Here is a 27,422-nt window from a genome sequence, read left to right on the forward strand (position 1 = left end):
ACTAATTTCTTTGCGTTTTGTGCTTCAGGATGCATGAGAAACCAACTTTATTTTGTATATGAATCAATGTTTTTACTTGACCGATGCGTGCGTGGAATAAGAAAAAAATATAAAGGAAGATAAACGTGTGTGTGTGTGTGTGTGTGTGTGTGTGTGTGTGTGTGTGTGTGTGTGTGTGTGTGTGTGTTACGTTATTAATTCACACGACCTTCTGCTTGAGCTCTCAGTGTCTCGTATCTTAGCCAATCTTTATTACGTACTCCCTTAAGCTTGTGTACATTATTTACAGGAACAAACACGACACAGTTGATTTAGTTATGTATCGATTACTCTGTTGGGGAAAGTTATGTCACTTATATTTATCACTTCTTGCATTTGTAACTTCATGTATTTTTTTTGCGTCCTCGTGGTGTGTGTGTGTGTGTGTGTGTGTGTGTGTGTGTGTGTTTATTTATAGTCGTGTTTGTGTGGAGGTGAAAGAAAAGAAAAGTTCAAAAATATAAATAAATACTGGAAGAAAACGCTGAAATTATACGATCGTTCAGACTTACACTGTATCAAACAACACCAACAAACACAACGACAACAACAATAACAACAGCACCATCACCAACAACAGCAACAACAACAACAAGAGAAAATTCTGCGACTCTGCTTCCTGGCGGGTATTTACACGCGTCTCGTGCACCACAGCGGCCTGCACGTCTGTATCGCACCGCTGCACGTGGTTACTGGCGGCCCAAGTATTCCGACGCGATGCTTACACCAGCACGATGAAAATAATGACTCGCGTACGATGAAAATAATGACTCGCGTACGATGAAAATAATGACTCGCGTATCGCCAAAAATAATTTTATTCACTCGTTTTCCGATAAAAAGAAATACAAAAGCTAAAAGGGAGGAATATTTCTAAAACAAAGCAAATGTAAATGAAATTCTGGCTTATGTTCTGTTGACATTCCTTTTATATTTTTTCTTCTATGAATGATGTTACAATGATGAAAAAATAATGATTCGTGCGACACAGAAAAGTTAGATTCACTCCATTCCTAATATTAAGAAATACAGAAGCCACAATAAAGGAAATTGTTAAAAGAAAGCAAAATCAAATTAAATTATCGTCTTGTTGAAATTTCTCCCATAAACTATATTTTTTTGCGAATAAAGTTATGTACATTTACTAAGGTCAAGGAAAACCAGACAATTTTTTTCTTCAGAGTCAGCACGATGAATCACTACGATGAGTCGCTTTAGGCTAAAAAAACCCTCTAAACTAAGTCAATACGATGAGCCATTACGATGAGTCAGTATGATGAGTCAATACGGCAATGCCTACGACTATAATCAATAAATTATGCCGAGTCATTCTCCAAGGTCAAGGAAAACTCTAAGGGAACAGCACCCCAGAGTCAGCACCATGATACATAATTCTGATTCTTGTCTGGCTACATGTTTTTTCTATATACATTCCGTGTCTCCGTGTGTCTAACGTGAAGAAATACACTCGGTGGCACGAAGAAAGAAGAGAAACTGAAGCAAAGTAATTAGAGTGACGCAAGAAAAAGTAATTTTGATTCATGCCGGGTTGCGATTTTTTGCGCTAAACAATTTTCTTCGAGTATGAATGAACGTATTCATTAAAAGAAAGAAAAACATAGAACTCGGGAAAAATCTTTGATACTGGCGCAATGAAATATAAGTTGTTTTTCGTCTACTTAAATTTTTAATACTTTTTTTTTTTTATCATGAAGGAAAAACATCTATGATACTGACGCAAGGAAACATTAATCTGAATTTTCTTTGGTTACCATTCGATATAACCTTTTTTTATCTATTATGAAGGAAAGCGTCTATCAAGAGGAAGGGAATTTCTAAACTAAGGAAAAATCTTTACGTGTTGCAAGATGGAGTAATTATATTTTTCTCTGGATCGCATTTCAAATTCCAATATGCAGGAATACGTTCTTGAAAGGGAAGAAAAAATCGGCGCAAGTCAAAATCTTTCAGCGAACAGGACAGCCGCCGACACGCACAGATTGCCTCCGATGTGTTGTTTGATCCGCGCCTCGGGGAAGACTTTATTCACTATATATATAACAAAACTAACAATACGGGAGAGTGATTATTGCCCGGCGTGACACGGAACTAGGATGTACATAAGTGGGGGGGGAGAGAGAGAGAGAGAGAGAGAGAGAGAGAGAGAGAGAGAGAGAGAGAGAGAGAGAGAGAGAGAGAGAGAGAGAGAGAGAGAGAGACTTCACCTCAAAATAAACAAAGAAAATGGAAATAAATAAAAAAACAAATTTAAATATACATAAACAAAACCTCTAAAATGCTTCAAGTACGGAAGAAAGAGGGAGGAGACAAAAAAGAGGAAAGAGGTCTAAGGGAGAGTGAGAAAAAGAGGAAAGACGAAGGGAAAGGAGAGAATACTGGGAGGAATGAAGAAAGAAGGAAAATGAGGAAAAAGGGAGGAAAAGGAGGAAAGAGAGGACAAAAAAAAGAAGAGAGTGAAGTATGAAAGAGACTAAAAGAAAACAGACGGTGGTAAAGGAGAGAAGGAAAAGGAGGGAAAAGGAAAAAAAGGAGGAAGGAGAGGAAAAAAAAGTAATTAGAGGTGAGGGAAAAAAGTTCACCACAAGGAAACAAGTAATAAAAGCAGGCAATTCAAAGGGATGAACGCCTCTTCCTAAATGCCGCAGCCCCCCCTGAAGCCAGACACGTGTCCCGCCTCGGTGCGCGGCGCAAAGAAAACGGGACGCGCAAAAACCGAAGGCTGGTAGTGATCCTTTGGCTCCCCCTGGCGAACGTGAACACGACAGGTACACGAGGAGGAGGAGGAGGAGGAGGACGAGGAGAAAAATAAATAAGAGGAGGAGAAGAAAGTGAACTAGTAGGAAGAGAACCAGTAAGAGAGAGAGGAGGAGGAGAGAGAATAAGAAGGAGGAGGAGGAGGAGAAAGAGGAGAAAAAGGTGGAGGAGAAGGTGAGTAAATAGGAGGAGTAGGAGAATTGAGGATATGAAGAAGAGGAGGAGGAGGAGGAGGAGGAGGGGGAGAAAGAGAACAAGCTGTAGGAAAATTAGGAGAGCAAAGACGAGTAAGAGGACGGAGGAGATGAAGACAAGGAAGAGGAGTATAAAGAGGAAAAAAAGGAGGAGGAGGAGGAGGAGAACAAGTAGGAAGAAGAGAGGAAGAGGAGGATAAAAAGGATGAGGGGGAAGAAAACAAGGAGGAGGAGGAGGAGGAAAATAAACAGTGAGAGAAGAAGAAAGAGGAGGAGGAGGAGAAGAAGAAGAAGAAGAAGAAGAAGAGGAAGAAGAAAGAAAAAGATGAAGAAAGAAAAAGAAGAAAAGGAAAAGAAAAAAAAAGAAGAAGAAAGGGGACAAAGATGACATGGAACAAAATGGGTAAAAAAAGACAAAAACGATAAAAAAAATCAAGAAAACGACCACTACAAAAAGAAAAGAAAATTAAGATAAAGACAAAAAATACAAAACAAGAACAAGCATAATGAGAACGAAACAAATGCAAACTACAACATCAACAACCAAACAAATTAGTAAATAACACAGGGGCTGAATATTTATGGCGGTGTAAATTTAAAGCCCCTCACCTGCCTTACCTTACCTTAATTAACTCAGGTGTGGAGTGAAGAGGCGCCGGCAGGAAGAATGGGGGGTAGACGCAGTGGAGGAGGAGGAGGAGGAAGAGAAGGAAGACGAAGAAGAGAGAAAACAGACAGACGAGGAGAGTGAGAGAAGGAGAGGAAAATAAAGACACGAACAGACAGGATAACATGCAAAAGAGGCACAGACGGACACACGAGGACAAGGAAACAGAAGAACAGACAGACACGGACACAAGAACAACGAAGCAGAATAACAGAGAAACAGACAGGCAAAGGCAGACGACACAATAGGCAACAGAGGAATCACAGACGGGGAAAGAAACAGAATAACAGACGAACAGACAGACACAGGTAAAGAAACGTAAAGAAGAAACAGACAGGCAAACAGACGGACTGACAGACCAAATAACAGACAAAGGGAGTCACAGATAGACAGACAAATGGACAAAGGAACAGAATATCAGACAGACGCAAACAGACGTACTAAAAAAACAGGTAAGAGAGAGATAAAGATGAACAGACAGATGGACAAAGAAACAGAATGACAGACAAATGGATAAAGGAACAGAATAACAGACAGACGCAAACAGACGAATTAAAAGAACAGGTAAGCGAGAGACAAAGATGAACAGACAGACGGACAAAGAAACAGAATGACAGACATAAACAAACAAAGAACGGACAGCCAAAACAGACGGACTAACAAACCAGCTAACAGACAGACAGACAGACAGACGGGCCAGGGAGCAGACAGTCTTCCCACGCTGCCAGTTGTCAACCCTCGCGCCAGGGACAAGTAGCCATGTTGCCCGGCGGTGCGCACGCTTATAAGGGCCGAGCCAGGCACATAATCCTCGCTGAGTGGCCGCCGCAGGGGCACATCTATGCGCCTTCCCGGGCCCCGTGGTCATTACGTTACGGTACCCGTCAAGGGAACCTCCGCGGGGTCACCACTGGTTACCGAGGGAAATCGTACCACCACCACAATCATTACCACCACCACCTCCACCACCACCGCCACCTCCACCTCCCTCCTCCCCTCTTCTTCCCCTTGGAGATAGTGAAACAGTGAGAGAGGAGGAAGCACCGGCAGGGAGGAAGGACAGAGAGGTTGACCAAGGGTTGCGGAGGAGGAGGAGGAGGAGGAGGACCGAGAAAGGAGAGGAAAAAAGTGAGGAAAGAGGAAAAAGCATGGAGAAATAGAGGAAAGAGGGGAAACGGTGAGAAGGGAGAGAATACCAAGGGGAGAGATGAGGGAGGAAAAGGGGAAGAAAAGGAAGAAGAGGAGGACAAAATTGAGGAAAGAGGATGAAGTCTAAGAGAGATTGAGAGAAAGAGGAAAAGAGATGGGAAGGGAGAGAATACTGTGAGGAAAAAGGGAAGAAGGAGGGAAAAGGAGGAAAAAGGGAGGAAAAGGAGGAAGGAGAGGAAAAAGTGAGGAAAGTGAATAAAGTCTACGGGATGGAAAGATAGAGGAATGGAAGAAAAAAAAGAGGTGGAAAAGAAGAAAATACTAAAGTGGAAGAGGGAAGAAGGAAAGGGAGGAGGGAAAAGGGAGGAAATGGGGATGGAGAGAGAGAGAGGGATTAAGGGAAGGAGAGAGGGTAGGAAAGGAAAAATAAGGGTAAGGAAAAAAGGAAAGGAGGAAGAAGGAGGGCAGTTATAGAGAAGAAAGAGGAAGAGGAGGAAGGAAGAAAAAATGGAGGAAGGTAGATTGAAAGATGGAAATAAGGAGAAAGAATGAGAAAAGAGGAGGGGAAAGAGGAAAGGAAAAAGGAGATGGAATAGAAGGAATAAATAGATAGATATAGAGAAGAAGAAAGGAGAGAGGAAGAAAACAAGGAGCAAAAAGGAGGAAAGAGAAAGAGAAAATATGAACAGAAGAGCGAAGGGGGGAGAAGGAGGAATGAGAAAGTGGTGGAAACGAGGAAGAGAAATCAGACGAATGGAGGGAGAAGGAGAGAGGAGAGGAAGAGAATTAAATGAAGTGATAAAGAATAGAGAAATATATGAGGAGGGGAAGGAAAGGGAAAATAGAGGGGAATGAAAAAATGATGATGATGATGGTGAGAAGAAGGAGGAGGAGGAGGAGAAGGAGGAGGAGGAGGAGCGGGATAAAAGTGGAGCGATAAAGGAGGAGACGAATAAAAGAGGAAAATAATGGGAGATAATAAAGAAAGGAGGACCAAGAGGGAAAGAGAGGAGGAGGAGGAGGAGGAGGAGGAGGAGGAGGAGGAGGGTTAAAGCAATGCAAAAGAAGATAAAGGAAAAAGAAAGAAGATAAAGCGAAAGAGGAATAGAGGATAGAAGAGTAGATGAAAAAGAGATAGATAATAATAGCAGAGAGAGAGAGAGAGAGAGAGAGAGAGAGAGAGAGAGAGAGAGAGAGAGAGAGAGAGAGAGAGAGAGAGAGAGAGAGAGAGAGAGAGAGAGAGAGAAATTAGAGAAGGGAAAAATGAGGAAATATTAGCACGACGTGATGAAATCAAAGCAAACACACACACACACACACACACACACACACACACACACACACACACACACACACACACACAAAGAGAACAAGCGAGGGAGGGGAGGGGAGTGGGAGAAGGGGGTGAGAGGGGAAGGGAGAAGAGAGGAAACATGAGGGGAGAGGGAAAGGAGAGGGAGGACAGAGGAAGGGGGGGAAGGGGGGAAGAGGGGGAGGGGAAGTAATGAGTTTTACCCGTGTTTCCTTGGGTAATAATTTTCCTTAAATCAGTCAGGGAGGGAGGGAAAGAGGGGAGGGAGGGAAAGAGGGAAGGGAGGGAAAGAGGGGAGGGAGGGAAAGAGGGAAGGGAGGGAAAGAGGGGAGGGAGGGAAAGAGGGGAGGGAGGGAAAGAGGGGAGGGAGGGAAAGAGGGAAGGGAGGGAAAGAGGAAGGGAGGGAAAGAGGAAGGGAGGGAAAGAGGAAGGGAGGGAAAGAGGAAGGGAGGGAAAGAGGGAAGGGAGGGAAAGAGGGGAGGGAGGGGAAGAGGGGAGGGAGTGAGGGAGTTAAATCCTAGTGCCTAATCGGTAAAGAGAGGTGTGTGTGTGTGTGTGTGTGTGTGTGTGTGTGTGTGTGTGTGTGTAAACTAGGAAGGAAATGCTGTTGGGAAGGCCTTGTGTGGTGGTGGTGGGTGCTTTCGTTTCCATTTTTGTTCTTGTTTTTCTTGTGTTGCGTGTTTTTTGTGTTGTGTGTGTGTTCCTGTGCTGCCATAACACACACACACACACACACACACACACACACACACACACACAAACATTGCGTAGATATGCTTTCATTGCTCTTGTTTTTCATTTTTGTTCTTTGTTTTGTGTTGCAGAATGGTAAATCTCTCTCTCTCACCCACACACGCACCATTGATAATTCGAGACTCTGTCACGCTTGTCCTTCCTCTGGCACCTCACTTCTCCACCTGGCAACAAGGGATGCCAGAACTACGACAACGTGCTAATTTAACCTCCCACCTCCTCCACCACCACCACCACCTCCTCCACCACCACCACAACCACCTCCACCACCTCCTGCACTGTGACGGTCGGTAGGGCAGAGGGTGTCATGCATCAGCGAATACACTAGAGGGGGAAAAAAATAGTTATACACAAGAAACACACACAGGTATACGTACAAAGGTAGGGCAGGTGAGGCCAACAGGTGACACACACACACACACACACACACACACACACACACACACACACACACACACACACACACACACACACACACACAAAGAAAGGTTGAAATTACATCGTTGAATAATAAATAAGTTCCCATGTAATTGCATAACTCACGTTCATAAATAAGTAACAGGTGTGTCTAGAGTCAGGGCTGCATAGTACGGGTGCACACGTTCCCGGGGCAGACGGAGACACAGGTAAATTGGTTGACTAATTAGTGGGTGAATGCGTGAATCAGGGAAGTAAAAATGATTGATTGTAATAAAGGTGTTGGGGTTATATTCATCATGTGTAGGACTTGATTGCTGTTTTTTGTTATTGTAGTGGTAGTAGTAGTAGTAGTAGTAGTAGTAGTAGTAGTAGTAGTAGTAGTAGTAGTAGTATAGTAGTAGTAGTAGTAGTAGTAGTAGTAGTAGTAGTAGTAGTAGTAGTAGTAGTAGTAGTAGTAGTAGTAGTAGTAGTAGTAGTAGTAGTAGTAGTAGTAGTAGTAGTAGTAGTAGTATAGTAGTAGTAGTAGTAGTAGTAGTAGTAGTAGTAGTAGTAGTAGTAGTAGTAGTACTCCGAACTGCAGAAACTGAGCGAGATCGCCAAAACAGAACCCCAAGCAGCCTACGCAGCATTTACGTACGGTGTCAAGCATAAATGGAACTACCTCATGAGGACAGTTCCTGATGTTGCTCCGTTACTAAAACCTCTGGAAGATGCTATCAGAAACACCTTCATACCGGCGATAGCAAATGGGAGATGTCCCAGTGACCAGGAGAGAAGATTGCTGGAGTTGCCGCCAAGAATGGGTGGGCTCGGCATCACCAACCCGCAAAATCTGGCTGAGTCTGAATTCGGGAACTCAATCCGAATCACAGCCTCCTTGACCGGATATATTACCAATCAAAATGAAAGGGGTGAAGACAACCCTCAAGATATTAGGTCACTAAGGAATGAAATCTCCATAAACAGAGAAGGAAAACAGAGAGACACTCTGAGTGACCTAATGAGAGAACTCCCAGAAGACACAAGGAGGAGGACAGATATTGCACAGGAAGTGGCGCTTCAAACTGGCTAACCACACTACCTATCAGGGCAAAAGGCTTCAACTTAAACAAAAAAGAATTTACTGATGCCCTTGCCCTCAGGTATGGCTGGCCAGTGGATGGGCTCCCAAACATGTGTAACTGTGGCTCACCCTTCAACCAAAATCATGCCATGACATGCAAGAGAGGAGGTTTCGTCTGCATGAGACATGATGAAGTAAGAGACGTAACAGCTCAGATGCTGAAAGAAGTCTGCCACGACGTGACTGTGGAACCCATGCTGCTCCCTCTGCAAGGCGAACACCGCACCGCTAATGTTTCGAACGAAGCACGAGTGGATGTTAGCGCCAGAGGGTTTTGGACTCGTGGACAAAGGGCATACTTTGATATAAGGATCTTTGATCCCATGGCCCATTGCCACAGAGACCTGACCCTTGATGCAGCCCACAGAAGAAACGAACAAGAGAAGAACAGAGCATATGAAGAAAGAATACAGAATGTGGACCAGGGCTCCTTCACCCCGGTAGTATTCACGACGGCAGGAGGGATGGGACCAAGGGCGCAGAGCTTCTACGCAAGACTCGCCGAAACACTGGCGGATAAGAAACAACAGCCAATAAGAAGTTTGGTCTCCATGATGAGATGCAGGCTGTCCTTCTCCCTCCTGAGGTCAGCCTTGGTCTGCCTGAGAGGAACCAGGTCACCTGCACCCAAAACCACCCGCATTGCTGACCTGGACTTTGAGGCGACGGTGGTTGATAGTCGTATCAACCACAAGCTCTGTTAGCTTAGAAATCAAATGTTTAGTAAAGTTTGTGATATTAAATAAAGATGGTTGTCGGCCACAGTCATTGAGTGGGCCAATGAATTGCTTTGTGAAAGGATATGAGAAAATATACTGCTCACAACGCAACTCTTAATAGATGGAGGCCCGTAGTAGTAAAAAAAAGTAAGTAGTAGTAGTAGTAGTAGTAGTATAGTAGTAGTAGTAGTAGTAGTAGTAGTAGTAGTAGTAGTAGTATAGTAGTAGTAGTAGTAGTAGTAGTAGTAGTAGTAGTAGTAGTAGTAGTAGTAGTAGTAGTAGTAGTAGTAGTAGTAGTAGTAGTAGTAGTAGTAGTAGTAGTAGTAGTAGTAGTAGTAGTAGTAGTAGTAGTAGTAGTAAAAGTAGTTTTACTGTCCATATACAGGGGCCTTGTCCGCGTTCGTATGGAGCATACATCACATGTGTGGGGGGCCTCCACTCACACAGCTCTCTTGGACAGAGTAAAGGCTCTTCGTCTCAATCCCTTCCACATACAGATAGTCTTCTACCTCTTAAATTCCGCCGCCATGTTGCCTCTCTATCTTCTATCGATATTTTCATGCTGACTGCTCTTCTGAACTTGCTAACTGCATGCCTCCCCCTCCTCCGGCGGCCCCGCTGCACACGACTTTCTACTCTAGCTCATCCCTATAGTGTCCAAACCCCTTATGCAAGAGTTAACCAGCATCTTCTCTTTTTCATCCCTTACACTAGTAAACTCTGGAACAGCCTTCCTTCGTCTGCATTTCCTCCTGCCTATGACTTGACCTCCTTCAAGAAGAGTGTATCAAGACACCTCTCCACCCGAAATTGACCTCTCTTTTGGCCACCCTACTTTTGTCTGTTGTGGGAGCGGTGAGTAGCGGGCTTTTTTTCTACACTCTTTTTGTTGCCTTTGAGCCGACTCCTTTGTTGGAAAAAAAAGTAGTAGAAGTAGTTTTGCTTTCACTTTTCTCTCTCTCTTTTTCTTTACTTCTTTCCTTTCCCTTTCTCTCTTTTGTCCCTCCCACTACTCCTGTTACATAAGCCTCACACACACACTCTCTCTCTCTCTCTCTCTCTCTCTCTCTCTCTCTCTCTCCTAGTGCGAGAAGCGAAATAACACTAATAAAAGCCCACCTTGGTTTAATAGCGAAATTAAACACTCAGTCAAGGAGAGAAAATTGTCTTACAGGTTAAAGAAAGAACAAAGCACGCCCGAAAACATTAGACTTCACCATGATGCCAGGCGACGAGTAAAAAGATTAGTATGTCAGGCAAAGCGTAGATATAAAGAAAATATTGCAGCCAACTGTAAAAATAATCCAACATCCTTCTTCAGTCACATAAACAACAGAAAGGCGATCAGAAGTGGAACTGGATCTTTAACAAACAGCGACGGTGCACTAGTGACTGACAGCCAACACGTTGCAAACCTCTTAAACAGTTACTTTTCCTCGGTGTTTAATACTAACAGTCTTCCTCCCACTACCACCAGCACCAGTACTAATGTAAATCTCGAGCATGCATTGCCTAATTTTGAAATAACAACCGATGAAGTCTTTAAAGCTCTCCAATCACTTAAAGCAAATAAAAGTCCCGGACCCGATAAAGTATATCCTATACTACTTAAAGAAACAAAGAGCGAAATACTCTCCTCCCTCACAACCGTATTCAATATGTCCTTGCGACAAGGCATCGTCCCTTCGGATTGGAAAAAGGCTAACGTAACACCGATTTTTAAGAAAGGAGATAAAAAATACCAGGTAATTACAGACCCATTAGTCTAACTTCAGTTGTAGGTAAGCTACTTGAGAGCATAATTAGAGACAAAATTGTGAGTTACCTTGAAAGCCACTCATTAATTGGGGATTCACAACATGGCTTCCGTAACAAAAGATCCTGGCTATCAAACCTATTGACCTTTTATAACGACCTCTTCTCAGTTTATGACGTAACCAAATCATTGGACATAGTCTATCTTGATTTCCAGAAAGCGTTTGATAAAGTCCCACATCATAAATTACTTTATAAATTAAAGCAAATAGGTATTGACTGTCAAGTAAACCAATGGATCGCGAATTGGTTGAGCAACAGACAACAAAGAGTGGTGATTGACGGATTGATCTCAGAGTGGGCGCCGGTCACTAGTGGCGTCCCTCAGGGCTCGGTTCTTGGCCCAGTGCTCTTCATTATTTACATCAACGATGTGGATGCTGGACTCAATAATCGCATTAGTAAATTTGCAGACGACACAAAGATTAGTAACTCGGTTCTCACTGACGAAGACAGGCAAAGCCTCCAAGAGGATTTGCACAAAATTTCAGCTTGGTCGGATAGATGGGAGACGCTCTTTACCGTAGACAAGTGCCAGGTCCTTCAAGTTGGAACGAGGAATAAGAAGTTCGATTACGAAATGCGCGGCGTTAAACTCAAAAGCATTCAATGCGTTAAGGACCTGGGGGTCAAAATCGCGTCAAACCTCAAATTCTCACATTAATGTATCGATGCAGCAAATAAAGCGAACAGAATGTTGGGCTTCATTAAAAGAAACTTTTTATTCAGGAATAAAGATGCAATACTTCCGCTCTACAATAGTTTAGTCAGACCCCACTTGGAATATGCGGTACAGTTTTGGTCTCCCCACCATGCAAAGGACATTGCTAAATTAGAAGGTGTTCAGCGTCGGGCAACAAAAATGATCCCTTCCTTGCGCAACAAATCTTACGAAGAAAGGCTTTCCACCCTTAACATGTTCTCGCTTGAGAAACGCCGCCTCCGAGGAAAACTGATCGAATGTTTTAAAATACTTAATGGTTTCACGAATGTGGACAGAACAAAATTGTTTATGATCGATGACACTTTGCGAACGAGGAACAATGGCATAAAACTCAAATGTAGACAAGTAAATTCAGACTGCACCAAATTTTTCTTCACCAACGTTGTAGTGCGAGGATGGAATAAGCTCCCACCTTCAGTAGTCCAGTGTAACACGATTGACTCCTTTAAAAACAAGCTCGACCGACACTTCATTAAACTTAATATTAACTACTGTAGAGTAGAAATGCAACGTTTTGGAACCATCTGATTAATGTAGAATCACTTAGGTTTAAGGACAGACCACCTAGTCTGGACCATGGGGTCTATGTGGTCTGATTTTCTTTGTAAATCTTTGTAAATCTCTCTCTCTCTCTCTCTCTCTCTCTCTCATCGCCAATCATGCCTAGGGATCGTTTTTGCCGCATTTCATTTACGATCATTTGCTCTCTCTCTCTCTCTCTCTCTCTCTCTCTCTCTAATCAAGCTCTCGCTAGGTAATGACTCTTAAAGAGCGACATAGTGTGTGTGTGTGTGTGTGTGTGTGTGTGTGTGTGTGTGTGTGTGTGTGTGTGTGTGTGTGTGAATGTGTTTATCTCCTCATTCATTGTTTTCCTTTATTTTTGTTTTTCCTTTTATCTTTTTAATGTTTTTTTCTGCATAATTTATTTTTTCCGTCAAATTATTTTCGTTTTCATTTCGTTCGCACTTTCGCTTTCTTAATTAGCCCGGGAAAGAATGATGAATCTGGACAGGTGTGAATTTACCTGTCCTTCAACGTTACACACAAAGCGCTCTCTCTCTCTCTCTCTCTCTCTCTCTCTCTCTCTCTCTCTCTCTCTCTCTCTCTCTCTCTCTCTCTCTCTCTCTCTCTCTCTCTCTCTCTCTCTCTCTCTCTCTCTCTCTCGTCTCACCTTTTCTTAACCTTTTTATCCAGGTGTTCTTTTCTCATTTTCGTTCAGGTGTGTCTCCTACTTTATTACTTTATCTGCAAGTGAAGTAAGATAGATAAATAAAGCGATAGATAGATAAATAGACAGATAGACAGATAGAATGAGAGAGAGGGATAGTCACCTACATTCACTCAAGTGCTATCTCTCAGTTGCACTTTTCCACTTTATTATTTTCGTCTGTTATCTTTTCCTTTCATTAATACTAAAAGCAACACTGCAGGAATCTATTAAGTTGTTACGTGTTTGTTTTGCTGCATCATCACCGCCTAAAAGCTTTCATAACGACCTAAATTTCGAATGGGTCATGTAAGGCAAGGTAGGAATAGGTTAGGTTAGGTTGGAATGGGTTAAAATTTATTGGGTTGGGTAAGGCTAGGTAAGGTTGTAATGGGTTGGGTAAGGTTAGGTAAGGTTGTAATGGGTTGGGTAAGGTTAGGTAAGGTTGTAATGGGTTGGGTAAGGTTAGGTAAGGTTGTAATGGGTTTGATGAGGTTAGGTAAGATTGTAATGGGTTTAATGAGGTTAGGTAAGGATGTAATGGGTTTGATTAGGTAAGGTTGTAATGGGTTTGATGAGGTTAGGTAAGGTTGTCATGGGTTTGATGAGGTTAGGTAAAGTTGTAATGGGTTTGATTAGGTTAAGTAAGGATGTAATGGGTTTGATGAGGTTAGGTAAGGTTGTAATGGGTTTGATGAGGTTAGGTAAGGATGTAATGGGTTTGATTAGGTAAGGTTGTAATGGGTTTGATGAGGTTAGGTAAGGTTGTCATGGGTTTGATAAGGTTAAGTAAGGTTGTAATGGGTTTGATGAGGTTAGGTAAGGTTGTAATGGGTTTGATTAGGTTAGGTAAGGTTGTAATGGTCTATAGTATGTTTGGTTGGAATGGCTTAAGTAAGGTTACATTGGAATGGGTTAGATTAGGTGAAGTTGGAATGGGCTGTGCGATGTTAGACTAGGTTAAGTTGAGTAATGTTTGGCGACGTTAGAACTTGGTTAGTTAGGTTAGGTTACGCTGGGTACGGTTATGTGGAATTAAAACTGGTTTGGTTAGGGTAGATTAGGTCAGGTTGGGTACGATTAGGGGAAGTTAGAACTGGCTTGGTTAAGTTTGATTAGGTTAGGTTGGGTACGGTTAGGGGAAGTTAGAAATGGCTTGGTTAAGTTTGATTAGGTTAGGTTGGGTACGGTTAGGTGAAGTTAGAACTGGCTTGGTTAAGTTTGATTAGGTTAGGTTGGGTACGGTTAGGGGAAGTTAGAAATGGCTTGGTTAAGTTTGATTAGGTTAGGTTGGGTACGGTTAGGTGAAGTTAGAACTGGCTTGGTTAAGTTTGATTAGGTTAGGTTGGGTACGGTTAGGGGAAGTTAGAAATGGCTTGGGTAAGTTTGATTAGGTTAGGTTGGGTACGGTTAGGTGAAGTTAGAACTGGCTTGGTTAAGTTTGATTAGGTTAGGTTGGGTACGGTTAGGGGAAGTTAGAACTGGCTTGGTTAAGTTTGATTAGGTTCGGTTCGGTACGGTTAGTGGAAGTTAGAACTGGCTTGGTTAAATTTGATTAGGTTAGGTTGGGTACGGTTAGGTGAAGTTAGAACTGGATGTTTAGGTTAGGTACGGTTAGGTGAGACTAGAACTGGGTTGGTTAGGTTAGGTTAGGTTGGGTGCGGTTAGGTGAGACTAGAACTGGGTTGGTTAGGTTAGGTTAGGTTGGGTGCGGTTAGGTGAGACTAGAACTGGGTTGGTTAGATTAGAAGAGATTAGATTGGGTGAGGTTAGGCGACATTATATCAGGTTTGGTTTGCTAACGCTGCTTTCGACTCTTTCAAATGTGTCTAGAGGCAAGATTGTAGGTCTGACTTCTCCCTCACTTGTCGAAATATTAAATATTCAAGACGAGTTCCTGAGAGAAAGACAGACTAATATAAAATGCAAATAGCTAGACTGATTGACATACATATTTACGTAAAAGAACAAAAAAATATCGTCTACCTTTAAAGGCAAATTGGCCTAATCAGAAGTGAGAGGAGAAAATGGAACTGGAGAAACTGGAGAAATAAACTGGAATTATGGAAAATTGGAAAAGCAGGCAACAGAAAACATGTCGGCTTATAACAATACTGCCGCCTTAAGTGATTTGATATGTTCGTCGGACACGTCAGGGACCTACGGAGCGGATTAAAACACTTGCTCCATGACGCTCCTTCTGTTTGCTTTTACAGGAGCAGCGATTAGCGGTTTGTTTTTGTCTTTTCTTTCTTTATTGTTTCCTTTACTGTCCCCCCCCCCCCCCCCCCAAACATAAAAAAAAAATAAACGTGTGAGGCCATTCAATTCACTCCTGACTCAACAAAGTAAAGATCGAAGCGAATTTCAAATGTTGCTCGTTCTTGCATAACTCCTTCTGTTGGAGGGTTGTTCCAGGGAGGATGACGCTGTTCAAGAAAAAATTCCTGCCGATGTCTGTATGTCTGTACTACATCCCCTCGCCTATACTGATTGACCTTGGGTTAGTTTGTAGCTAAAGAAAACTTGAAATGGTCGATGTTAACCTCTTCAGGAAGTTGTGAAAACCTGTATCGAATCGTCCACAGTCGAATTTTATCTTACGGAAAAAGGATGTGGACATAAACATGAGGTAATTTTCGCAGGGCGATGTAGCACTCTCTCAAATAACTCAATGTAATTCCTGCAATTTGGATATCGGAAGTGCACTGCTTAATCCAGGAGAGGTCATACCAACTAGACACACCAACGTAAAATCACTACGCTGTTGTACATTGAAAATGCCTCGCCACGGAACCGAGCATAGCATTAGTCTTTTTTCAGGCAGACTTCCATATACTTTGCGTTTCAAGCCACTGCTGAGGGATGACCGCAAGTTCCGATTTCTCATGAGACTTCAGCCCCGCGTTGTGCGCATTATTACTATTTATGGACCAAAAGTGCATGACTGGAGGAGGAGGAGGAGGAGGAAGGGCAAAAGAAGGAGTAGAAGGATGGGGAGAAGGTGGAGGCGAGGAAGAGGAGAAGGAGGAGGTGGAGAACAAAGAAACTGGTGGATACTTTAGCATATACAGCTGAAGCAAGGGAGTAAGATGAAGAAGGGGAAGAGCAAGCACCAGAGGAGGAGGAGGAGGAGGAAGAGAAAAAAAAGATGGGGAGGAAGTGAAACAGTAAAAAAAAATAAGAAAAGGGGAGAAATTTTGTTCAAGCTCCTAAGTCACTCTGTAGCCGCGAGATGCTATACGAGAAAGAGAGAGAGAGAGAGAGAGAGAAAATCAAAGCTGCACGCCTACTGCTGGGGCCGGGATTCGAACCAGGCCCCGCGGATTCGTAGCTAGGCACGCTAACCACTACACTACGGAGGGGAACGTGGAAATATGGAATCGTGGAAAAGCAGACAATAGAAAGTGTTGGCTCATAACGAGGCTGTCGTCTCAAGTGATTTAACCCCTTGACTGCGGATTTCCTACCAGAAGACATCACCAAGCTACAGGGATGGAACAAAAAGTGGCTGCTACAGTTCAATGAAGAAAAAATGCAAAGTCCTGCACCTTAAGGGAGAGGATATCCAGCATACCAATACCACATGGGAAATACTCCACTATATATCCACCACAGAGGCAGAGAAAGACCTATATATATGATACCAGGCTACCAGTGAAAGCCAAAAACTTGCCGATGTCTGTCCTGCATCCCCTCACTGATACTGATCGACCTTGGGTTAGTTTGGCGCTCAAAAACCTTGGAGCGATCAACGTTACTGAACTTGCCAAGGTAAATATGAAAACCTGTATCAAATCCTCATCCTCATCCTCATCATCTTTTCTTACGTAAAGAGGATGTGCCTTCAACGATTATGTAATTTTCGTAGCACGTTGTTGCACTCCCTCAAATAACTCAATGTTCTTCCTGCACTTATGTGATCAAAACTGCATTGCACATTCAAGGTGACTAGATATTCTGGATATACCGACACATCATTACCACTCTGAGGTATACTGGAAGTGCAAAATCACTGGCTCAAGCATAGTATTAGCTTTTTCTCACAGACTTCCAGAACTTTGAGTATTCAAGTGATTGCTGGGGGTGACCACAAGATCCGATTTTTCATGAGGCTTCCCCCAATGTTGAGCGCATGATTATTATTTCTAGCGCAAAGGTGCATGACTGGAGGAGGAGGAGGAGGAGGAGGAGGAAAAAGTGGAGAGGAAGATAATAAGGAACACGAGAACGAGAAGGAGAAAAAGACGAAGAAGGAGGAGGAGGAGGAGAGAGCTGAGAAATAATGTGGATTTTGAGTACACACATCTGAGGCAAAGGAGGAGCAAGCAGCGGAGGATGAGGAGGAAAAGAAGGCGAAAATTTAGAGGAAGTGGAACAGTAAAAAAAAAAAAAGGAAATCTCGCGACTCACTCTGTAACCGCGAGTTGCTATACGAGAGAGAGAGAGAGAGAGAGAGAGAGAGAGAGAGAGAGAGATCAAAAGGTATATTCAATTGGGTGTCAATCGCAACCATTAGAAAATCAACAGGCTTTCTCTCTCTCTCTCTCTCTCTCTCTCTCTCTCTCTCTCTCTTTCGCTGGTGTGAGTTACATCCAATTTACAAAATGTTGAAATGTTGCTCTGCTTTTTAGAAACTGAAAAAAGTTATTCATTGGGGAAGTACATCTGTATTGTTATCATTGTTATTGTTATTGTTATTGCTATTATTATTATTATTATTATTATTATTATTATTATTATTATTATTATTATTATTATTATTGTTATTAATTTTTATTGTTATTATTATTATTATTATTATTATTATTATTATTATTATTATTATTATTATTATTATTATTATTATTATTATTATTATTATTGTTATTATTATTATTATTATTATTATTATTATTATTATTATTATTATTATTATTGTTATTATTAATATTGTTATTATTATTATTAGTAGTAGTAGCAGCAGAAGTAGCAGCAGTAGTAGTACTAGTCGTAGTAGTACCGTAGTAGTAGTAGTAATAGTAGTAGTAATAGTAGTAGTAGTAGTAGTCGAAGCAGTAGTAGTAGTAGTAGTAGTAGTAGTAGTAGTAGCAATTTAATGCATGAATGGAGTTTATGCAAAATGAAATGAAATATACAAAGTTATCAAAATGAAATATACAAAGTTATCTAAATATACTTTCAGGGATTTACGCGTGCAACTCTCTCTCTCTCTCTCTCTCTCTCTCTCTCTCTCTCTCTCTCTCTCTCTCTCTCTCTCTCTCTCTCTCTCTCTCTCTCTCTCTCTCTCTCTCTCTCTCTCTCTCTCTCTAATGAAATGAGTGACCTCTCGCATGGTAACACTGAAATCCTTCCTGACCCTCCTCCTCCTTCTGCTCTTTCCTGCCCCCTCCTCCTCCTCCCCCTCCTCCTCCTACTGTTCCCCCGTTCCATCCTCTTTCCACCAGTCCGGTAACAGCACCTTCAATTCGGCATGGTAACAATGATCACGCCCTCTTTTTGGGGTTATGCAAATGGCCGTAGTGTGCGAGTCTTTTTATATACTTTTTTTACACACTTCCGTCCCCATGGCAACAGAGAGAGAGAGAGAGAGAGAGAGAGAGAGAGAGAGAGAGAGAGAGAGAGAGAGATTAGAGGAAAGCGCCATCTATCATGTAACACTGCCCGGGCATCGAACACGCGACCTTTCCACAAGAAGTTCATCACGTTACCACTGAGCTACCCCCGAGAGAGAGAGAGAGAGAGAGAGAGAGAGAGAGAGAGAGAGAGAGAGAGAGAGAGAGAGATTATATGTAACAAATCAATACACAAAGGAAACATAATACAATAACGTGTGTGTGTGTGTGTGTGTGTGTGTGTGTGTGTGTGTGTGTGTGTGTGTGTGTGTGTGTGTGTGTGTGTGTGTGTGTGTTCTAGCAACGAGGAATCTTTTGATACAGAAAAGAAAAAAAAGGGAAAAATATTCTGGTTTGAAGAGATAGAAGGGAAGGGAAGGGTAGTTAGAAAGAGGAGAGGAGGGGAAGGAAGGGGAGGTGGGGAGGGAGAAGAAGAGAGGGGTGGGATTAAGGGAAAGACGGGAGAGGAAGGGAGGGAAAGGAGGCTATGATGGTGAAGCGAAGTGTGTGTGTGTGTGTGTGTGTGTGTGTGTGTGTGTGTGTGTTACCAATAGCGCTCTACATCAAATTTGGTAATGAAATACGAGGAATCAATATAAAGATTTTTGTTGATATATACTGATAAAGGTGTAAAGGTCAAGTTCGGGACAAAGGCTGAAGTTCGCGTGACCTCGGTGTTCATCTCCGTCACACTCACGCCGTCCGCGGCGTGAAATAACCCATTACGGCGGACACGAGGCCAGTGTGAAATACGGGCTGGCACAGTCTAGCATCCCCAAGTTTACCCATTCATCGACGAGCCGAAGGGGAGGACGAACAGCTGAGTGGCCTGCGCGCGGAAGGGTAGATACATTGACAGATGGACAGATAGATAGATACACAGGTAGACAGGCAAATACAAATCCAGACAGGTAACCAGACACATAAATTGATACAGAGAAAATGCTCAATAAAGTATCCGAATGTACGGTAATATCTCTCTCTCTCTCTCTCTCTCTCTCTCTCTCTCTCTCTCTCTCTCTCTCTCTCTCTCTCTCTCTCTCTCTCTCTCTCTCTCTCTCTCTCTCTCTCTCTCTCAGGTAAAGTTCAGACAGCAACAAGCGGCTTTAGAGGATAATTTTAGTTTGAAACACACACACACACACACACACACACACACACACACACACACACACACACACACACAAGGTCATGTAAAGTAGGCATGTCCATGATCGCCTTACGGAGGGGAAGAGGAGGAGGAGGAGGAGGAGGAGGCAATGGGAAGGAAAGGGTAATGAAGCTGATGAGAAAATCGTGGAGTGCCTTTATCTCTCTCTCTCTCTCTCTCTCTCTCTCTCTCTCTCTCTCTCTCTCTCTCTCTCTCTCTCTCTCTCTCTCTCTCTCTCTCTCTCTCTCTCCACACCTGTACGAGCCATTACTGTCCAGGCGGTACACGTTCAGAACTAGTTTTGCAAGTGTGTTGACCGAGTGACGAGGAGGAGGAGGAGGAGGAGGAGGAGGAGGAGGAGGAGGAAGAGGGTAGTAAGATATGTAAGAAAGGAAAGAAGTAATGAAGTAGTTGAAGAGGAGAAGCAGCATGAAGATTAGGAGGAGGAGAATGAAGAAAAAGAAATTAAAAGAAAAAAAAGTGAAAATATGAAAAAAAGGAGAAAATAAATAATGAAAGGCCTAAAGAAATCAAGAATAACAGAGAAAATTTGAGGAAAAGATAAAAGAAACGAGAAGATAGAATATTGAATCTGAAATCAAACAAATAAAGAAAACAAGAAAAAAAGATGAAACGAGCAAAGCAAAGAGCACAAGAGAAACACGGTAAAAACAAGAGGCTGCACACACTTATTATTCTCTTTCGTCACGTAACAATAAAAAATGAACGAAGGAAAAGATAAACCATTTGTTGTTCCGTCATCACAATTCACCTGTAATATATTGTGAGAGAGAGAGAGAGAGAGAGAGAGAGAGAGAGAGAGAGAGAGAGAGAGAGAGAGAGAGAGAGAGAGAGAGAGAGAGAGAGAGAGAGAGAGAGAGAGAGAGAGAGAGAGAGAGAGAGAGAGAGAGAGAGAGAGAGAGAGAGAGAGAGACAGACAGACAGACAGACAGACAGACAGACAGACAGACACAGACAGAGAGAGAGAGAGAGAGAGAGAGACAGACAGACAGACAGACAGACAGACAGACAGACAGACAGAGAGAGAGAGAGAGAGAGAGAGAGAGAGAGAGAGAGAGAGAGAGAGAGAGAGAGAGAGAGAGAGAGAGAGAGAGAGACTGACAAATACACAGATATACATACATACAGACAGACAGACAGGCAGAATATGTAAAGTCATAATCCACTAATTAGTGTTTATATTAATTGATCGGTGTTCTGTTTACAACATTTTCGGGAAAGATGAGAGAAAAGAAAACGCAAATATTTATAATTAACATCACAGAGGTCAAGTTACGACATGGAAAATAAAATGGAAAAATATAATATGCATCGGTTGAAATAAGAAATAAAACAAAAATGAATAATAATAATAATAATAATAATAATAATAATAATAATAATAATAATAATAATAATAATAATAATAATAATAATAATAATAATAATAATAATAATAATAATAATCCATTTTCAGCGATATTTCCTTGCAAAGATATAATAAGTATTTCTTCAACAAAATTAATATTCTTCTGAGTGGATGGTTGATTCTTAATTGTTCTCTCTCTCTCTCTCTCTCAGAAATACAAATAAATAAGTAAATAAATGATTATATAAATAAATAATAAAATAAAATAGCCAGTGATCTCAGGTGCGGTAAGGCCGGGTAATTACTGGTGGTCTATTCTCGTCGGCGCTGTGCGGGTAACTTAGTGCGGCTTGATTGGAGGCAGGGGATAGCCAAGCCTAATGCATCTCTCTCTCTCTCTCTCTCTCTCTCTCTCTCTCTCTCTCTCTCTCATTACGTCCACTCCACTAATTAACTTTTATTTACTCCTCTTCCTCTTTAGATTATCTTTTTCCTTTTTAATCTCTCTTTATCTCTCCCCTCCACCTAATATTACTTCCCCTCCTCTCCCTCCCTCCCACTCTCCTCTCCCTTTAAACCTCCCTGTCTACAAAACGTATTTATACTTAATACATATTGGCCTTATTTTTCCTTTTCTTTCTTCGCTTCCTCTTCTTTTCCTTGTTCTCCTCCCTTCCCGTCCTTTCATTCGAGTCCCGGCGCTTCACATGCTTCGCTGGAGTGATTCGAAGCTTTTTTTTCCGGCGTGGAAGAACGATTCGACTCACTAGCATTGTTGCCAGGTCGAGCGGTGCGCACCTCCTCTGGCCACCACCACCACCACCTCCGCCATCACTGCCACCACGTTCATCACCCCCACCACCATCACCCCCTCTTCACCTCCACCACCATCCCCACCACCACCACCACTGTAAAAGGAAGTCTCTGTAATATGCTGTTACATAATTGTCTCTTCCTTAATTGCATAAGCCATCTTTTTTTTTCTCTCTCTCTCTCCTTGTGAGCGAAGACGAGGAAAGAAAGAAAAAATAAAGAAGAGATATAAAAGGAAAGATAGAAAAGAAGAATGAGAGAAAGGTATAAAGATGGATAAACAGAGACAAACAAAAGAGTGATAAACAGGAGTAAAAGAAAGAAGAAAAAATGTCCTTAGTGCGTGAATGTGTGTTGCTGCCTCTCTCTCTCTGCCATTTTTTTTCCTCCAATTCCTAATATTTACAATACCTGATTAATTGCAGCACCTCTCACACCTGTTATCATTATTACCTGCAGGTGCATCCGTCTGTTATAATTATACTGAGCTACATGATATAATATTGAACTGCATGGCCACGTCTTTGGGCATCATTAATCTAAAACAATAAGGGAGTGGAAAAGTATAGGTGACAGTAACCGGGTATAGATAACAGGATAAAGCTGCAGGTATAACATGTTTACTTAAGTCTGACCCAAGCTGACAACATAAACCTAAGCGTGTTCGTAAGCACAGTGCAGATTAGCAGAAAGTGCTGCGTGAAATAAGCACAAACAGAGGTTAAAGAAAACTCGGAAGCCATAACAGTAGCCAATCAGCACTCAGCTCGCAAACGCGCTTAGGTTCATGTTGTCAGCTTGGGTCGGACTTAAGTGTTTTAGTCATGATAACAAGTGCGAAAGGTGCCGAAAGTAATCAAGTATTGTAGTTGAGACGGAAAGGAATATTGTGTTAGTAATTATAAGGGGAAGTAATACGAAAGGGAAGTGAATAAAGGAAAGATTAGAGGGATCGGACCGTACAAAATCAGATGAAATGGAAATGAATGCTCTTGTAGTGTGTAAGAGGGATTAGGGGAGGAGTCAAAAGTGAAGAGAGCAACAGAAAGAGAAGAAAGAGAATGTGTTAGGGATCATAAAGGCTTGAGAAAGGAACGGGAAGCAAATACGGGAAAGTAGGAGGTGTAGGAGTCCAGGGCTACAACGTCATCTTATCCAACAAAAGGGGGAATTACACGGGGCAAATTTTCCGTGTATCTTCAGTCAAACCATGATTTCCGCTAACGTGGTTCTCAAATTATTGTTGTTATTGCTGCTGATGAAGATGGTGAGTAATACCGTCGTCCTTCATTGAAATCAACCGTAGCCTTGGAAGATCGTGGACACGTCAGAAAACCACGGAAATATGAGAACCACGCCAGCGGAAATCGTGGTTTGACTGGAGATCCACGGAAAATTTGCCCAGTGTAATTGCCCCTTTAACTACGCGTCTGTCTCCCTCCTGTAGTCTTCATAACCGACAGTTCTCTCTTCCTTTCCTCACTCCTTCATCTTCACCAACTAAGCTACGTCTGTCTGTCTCCCTCCTGCAGTCTTCCTAACCGACAGTTCTCTCTTCCTCTCCTCACTCCTTCATCTTCACCAACTAAGCTACGTCTGTCTGTCTCCCTCCTGCAGTCTTCATAACCGACAGTTCTCTCTTCCTTTCCTCACTCCATCTTCACCAACTAAGCTACGTCTGTCTGTCTCCCTCCTGCAGTCTTCATAACCGACAGTTCTCTCTTCCTTTCCTCACTCCTTCATCTTCACCAACTAAGCTACGTCTGTCTGTCTCCCTCCTGCAGTCTTCCTAACCGACAGTTCTCTCTTCCTCTCCTCACTTCATCTTAACCAACTAAGCTACGTCTGTCTGTCTCCCTCCTGCAGTCTTCCTAACCGACAGTTCTCTCTTCCTCTCCTCACTCCTTCATCTTCACCAACTAAGCTACGTCTGTCTGTCTCCCTCCTGCAGTCTTCATAACCGACAGTTCTCTCTTCCTCTCCTCACTCCTTCATCTTCACCAACTAAGCTACGTCTGTCTGTCTCCCTCCTGCAGTCTTCATAACCGACAGTTCTCTCTTCCTCTCCTCACTCCTTCATCTTCACCAACTAAGCTACGTCTGTCTGTCTCCCTCCTGCAGTCTTCCTAACCGACAGTTCTCTCTTCCTTTCCTCACTCCATCTTAACCAACTAAGCTACGTCTGTCTGTCTCCCTCCTGCAGTCTTCATAACCGACAGTTCTCTCTTCCTCTCCTCACTCCATCTTCACCAACTAAGCTACGGGTCTGTCTGTCTCCCTTCTGCTTCCCTCTTCTCATAACACATCTAAAGCAGTCTTCCTAACCGACACTCCTCTCTTCCTCTCCTCACTCCTCCATCTTAACCAACTAAAGGGGCTATTACACTGGGCAAATTTTCCGTGGATCTTCAGTCAAACCACGATTTCCGCTGGCGTGGTTCTCATATTTGCGTGTTTTTTTGACGTGTCCACGATCTTCCAAAGCTACGGTAGATTTCACCGAAGGACGACGGTATTACTCACCATCATCATCAGCAGCAACAACAAGAAACAAATGAGAACCACGCCAGAGGAAATCGTGGTTTGACTGAAGATCCACGGAAAATCTGCCCAGTGTAATAGCCCTTTAAGCTACGTGTCTATCTGCCTCCCTTCTGCTTCCCTCTTCTCATAACACATCTAAAGCAGTCTTCCTAACCGACAGTCCTTCCTCTCCTCACTCCTCCATCTTAACCTGCTAAACTACACCTCTCTCCCTTCTGCTTCCCTCTCTTCCTCATAATACATCCACAGCAGTTTTCCTAATTAGCATTCCTCTCCCTGCTTAATTAGTGCACATCTGTAGACGTATCCACCTGCTGCTCCCTTATTTTCTCTCCATCTGCTGCCCTCTGCTCCTCATAACACATCTACTGAAATCTCCCTGACCAACATTCCTCTCCTCCCTGCTTAAGTATTAGAGAACACCTGTAAACGTTTCCACCTGCTGCTCCCTTATTTTCTCTCCATCTGCTTTCCTCCCCTGTTCAGCAGCCTCCCTAACCAGCATTCCTCTCCTCCCTGCTTAATTACTGCACACCCGTAAATGTTTCCACCTGCCGTTTTCTTATTTTCTCTCCACCTGTTGTTGTTGTTGTTGTTGTTGTTGTTGTTGTTGTTGTTGTTGTTTTTTACAGCAAAGGAAGCAGCTAAAGGGGAAAAAAAGCAAAGGGGAAAGCCTAAACAAAAAAGCCCGCTAATCACTGCTCCCATAAAAGAGAATAAAATAGATAACTTCTCCTACTCACAATGTATTTAAAGCAGTATTCCTATCCAACCTTCCTCTCCTCCCTGCTTAAGTTAACGCACCTGTCTACCTTTACCTGCTATAACTAACCTGCTTATGTCTTTCTCCTGCTTACTTCTCCTACTCAGAATACGTCTTAAGCAGTACTCCTATCTGACATGCCTCTCCTCCCTGCTTAAGTTAACGCACCTGTCTGCCTTTACCTGCTATAATTAACCTGCTGCCTGAATTACTACCTGAACACTAACGCAGGTAAGCTTATGTCTTTCTTCTACTTCCTTCTCCTACTCAGAATACGTCTTAAGCAGTACTCCTATCTAACATTCATCTACTCCTTGCTTAACTAATAGAATACCTGTCTGTTTTTACCTGCTATAATTAACCTGCCGCTTGAATCACTTCCTTTACACTAACGTAGGTAAGCTTCTGTCTACTTCCTGCTTACTTCACCTACTCAGAAAACATATAAAGCAAAGTCCTACCTAACATTCCTCTTCCTCTCTGCTTAAGTTAACGTACCTATCTCCTTTTACCTGCTTTATCTACTCTCTGAATCACTATCTGAGCACCAAAGTAGGTAATCTTATGTCACCTTCCTGCTTACCTCTCCTACTCAGAGAACGTCGTCAGTAGGTTTGCGATCCGGTATAACATTAATGGTAGCAATGAGAATAACAGTAATAAAAGGAATAGTGAGGTTAAAATATTGTCCACTTGTGCAGGACTGTCTAGACCAAGGGCAAGGAAGAGGGGAGGAGCGAGGGGAAAGAATAAACGAGGTGAAGGGGAGGGGAGGAGAGGGGAACGGAGGGAAAGAGAGAGGAAGAGAGGGAACTAGAAGAGACGAGAGAGGAAGAGAGGGAAGGAGAGGGGAACAGAGGGAAAGAGAGAGGAAGAGAGGGAACTAGAAGGGACGAGAGAGGAAGAGAGGGAAGGAGAGGGGAACAGAGGGAAAGAGAGAGGAAGAGAGGGAACTAGAAGAGACGAGAGAGGAAGAGAGGGAAGGAGAGGGGAACGGAGGGAAAGAGAGAGGAAGAGAGGGAACTAGAAGGGACGAGAGAGGAAGAGAGGGAAGGAGAGGGGAACGGAGGGAAAGAGAGAGGAAGAGAGGGAACTAGAAGAGACGAGAGAGGAAGAGAGGGAAGGAGAGGGGAACAGAGGGAAAGAGAGAGGAAGAGAGGGAACTAGAAGGGACGAGAGAGGAAGAGAGGGAAGGAGAGGGGACGAGATGGGAGGAGAGGGACCGGAGAGGGAAAATGTTCTTAGACAATAAACGAACAAACAAATAAATTAGGAAATATACAGATAAACTAAATCTTTCCTCTTTCAACGCTTCCTCTTTATCCTTCATTCCTCCTCCTCCTCCTCCTCCTCCTCCTCCTCCTCCCTCCTCTTCCTCCGCCTCCAAGGGTATTATAGGGCGGGAAAGACAAAGGAGAGGAGTAATTAACGTTGAAAATAAAAGTATTAAAATGAACCAAAAGAAAATTAACCTGTAATACCTGGACGGGGTGAAAGTTCATGTTATTACTATTATTATTATTATTATTATTATTATTATTATTATTATTATTATTATTATTATTATTATTATTATTAGTAGTAGTAGTAGTAGTAGTAGTAGTAGTAGTAGTAGTAGTAGTATTTGCGTGGTAGTAGTGGCGTTAATAGTTGTGGTAGTGATAGTAGTAGTAGTAGTAGTAGTAGTAGTAGTAGTGAAAGTCGTAATTGTAGGAGTAATATCTTTTTTACAATCATTTTATTTATTTTATTTTTATTTGAATGTTTATTGTTGATTTTATTCCTTCCTCTTCACTTTTTTTCTCTTACTTGATCGCATCTCGTTATGTTATTTCCTTATTTTATTATTATTTTTTTCACAACAAAGGACACGGCTCAAGGGCAACAGAAAGAGTGGAAAAAAAGCCCGCTACTCGCCACTCCCGTAATAGACAAAAACAAAGAGTGGCCAAAAGAGAGGTCAGTTTTGTTTTGATATTTCCTTATTTACTTGACTGCCTGTTACTGTTGTTGATGAGGAGGAGGAGGAGAAAAATAAAATAAATGAGAAAAAGAAAAAAAAAGAAGGTATATGGAACAGGTAGAAATAACAAAATGGAGGAGGAATAACAGAGAGAGAGAGAGAGAGAGAGAGAGAGAGAGAGAGAGAGAGAGAGAGAGAGAGAGAGAGAGAGAGAGAGAGAGAGAGAGAGAGAGAGCAAAAAAAAAAAAGCAAAAAAGTAACACACACAAAACCACCCCTTCCCCCTACCATTCCCCTTCCCCTTCCTTT

At 42.5% G+C, this 27,422-nt stretch overlaps 1 protein-coding gene across 2 annotated transcripts in view; it reads right to left on the reverse strand.

Moving 5' to 3' along the window:
• The window catches only part of LOC126985409 (uncharacterized), a 57,961-nt gene that overhangs the window by 8,445 nt on the left and 22,094 nt on the right, over window positions 1–27,422 (reverse strand). Inside the window, exon 1 of one of the 2 annotated variants that reach the window (XM_050840245.1) lies at window positions 3,631–4,431. The exons of the other annotated variant lie outside the window; for it this stretch is intronic. Within the exon in view, the coding sequence (XP_050696202.1) occupies window positions 3,631–3,801 (171 nt within the window). The 5' untranslated portion in view covers window positions 3,802–4,431. Of the gene's footprint in view, window positions 1–3,630; window positions 4,432–27,422 lie in introns of those variants that run through there. 2 annotated transcript variants of the gene reach the window in all.

This window comes from Eriocheir sinensis, chromosome 59 (assembly GCF_024679095.1).
Source record: "Eriocheir sinensis breed Jianghai 21 chromosome 59, ASM2467909v1, whole genome shotgun sequence".
Classification (NCBI taxonomy): domain Eukaryota; kingdom Metazoa; phylum Arthropoda; class Malacostraca; order Decapoda; family Varunidae; genus Eriocheir; species Eriocheir sinensis.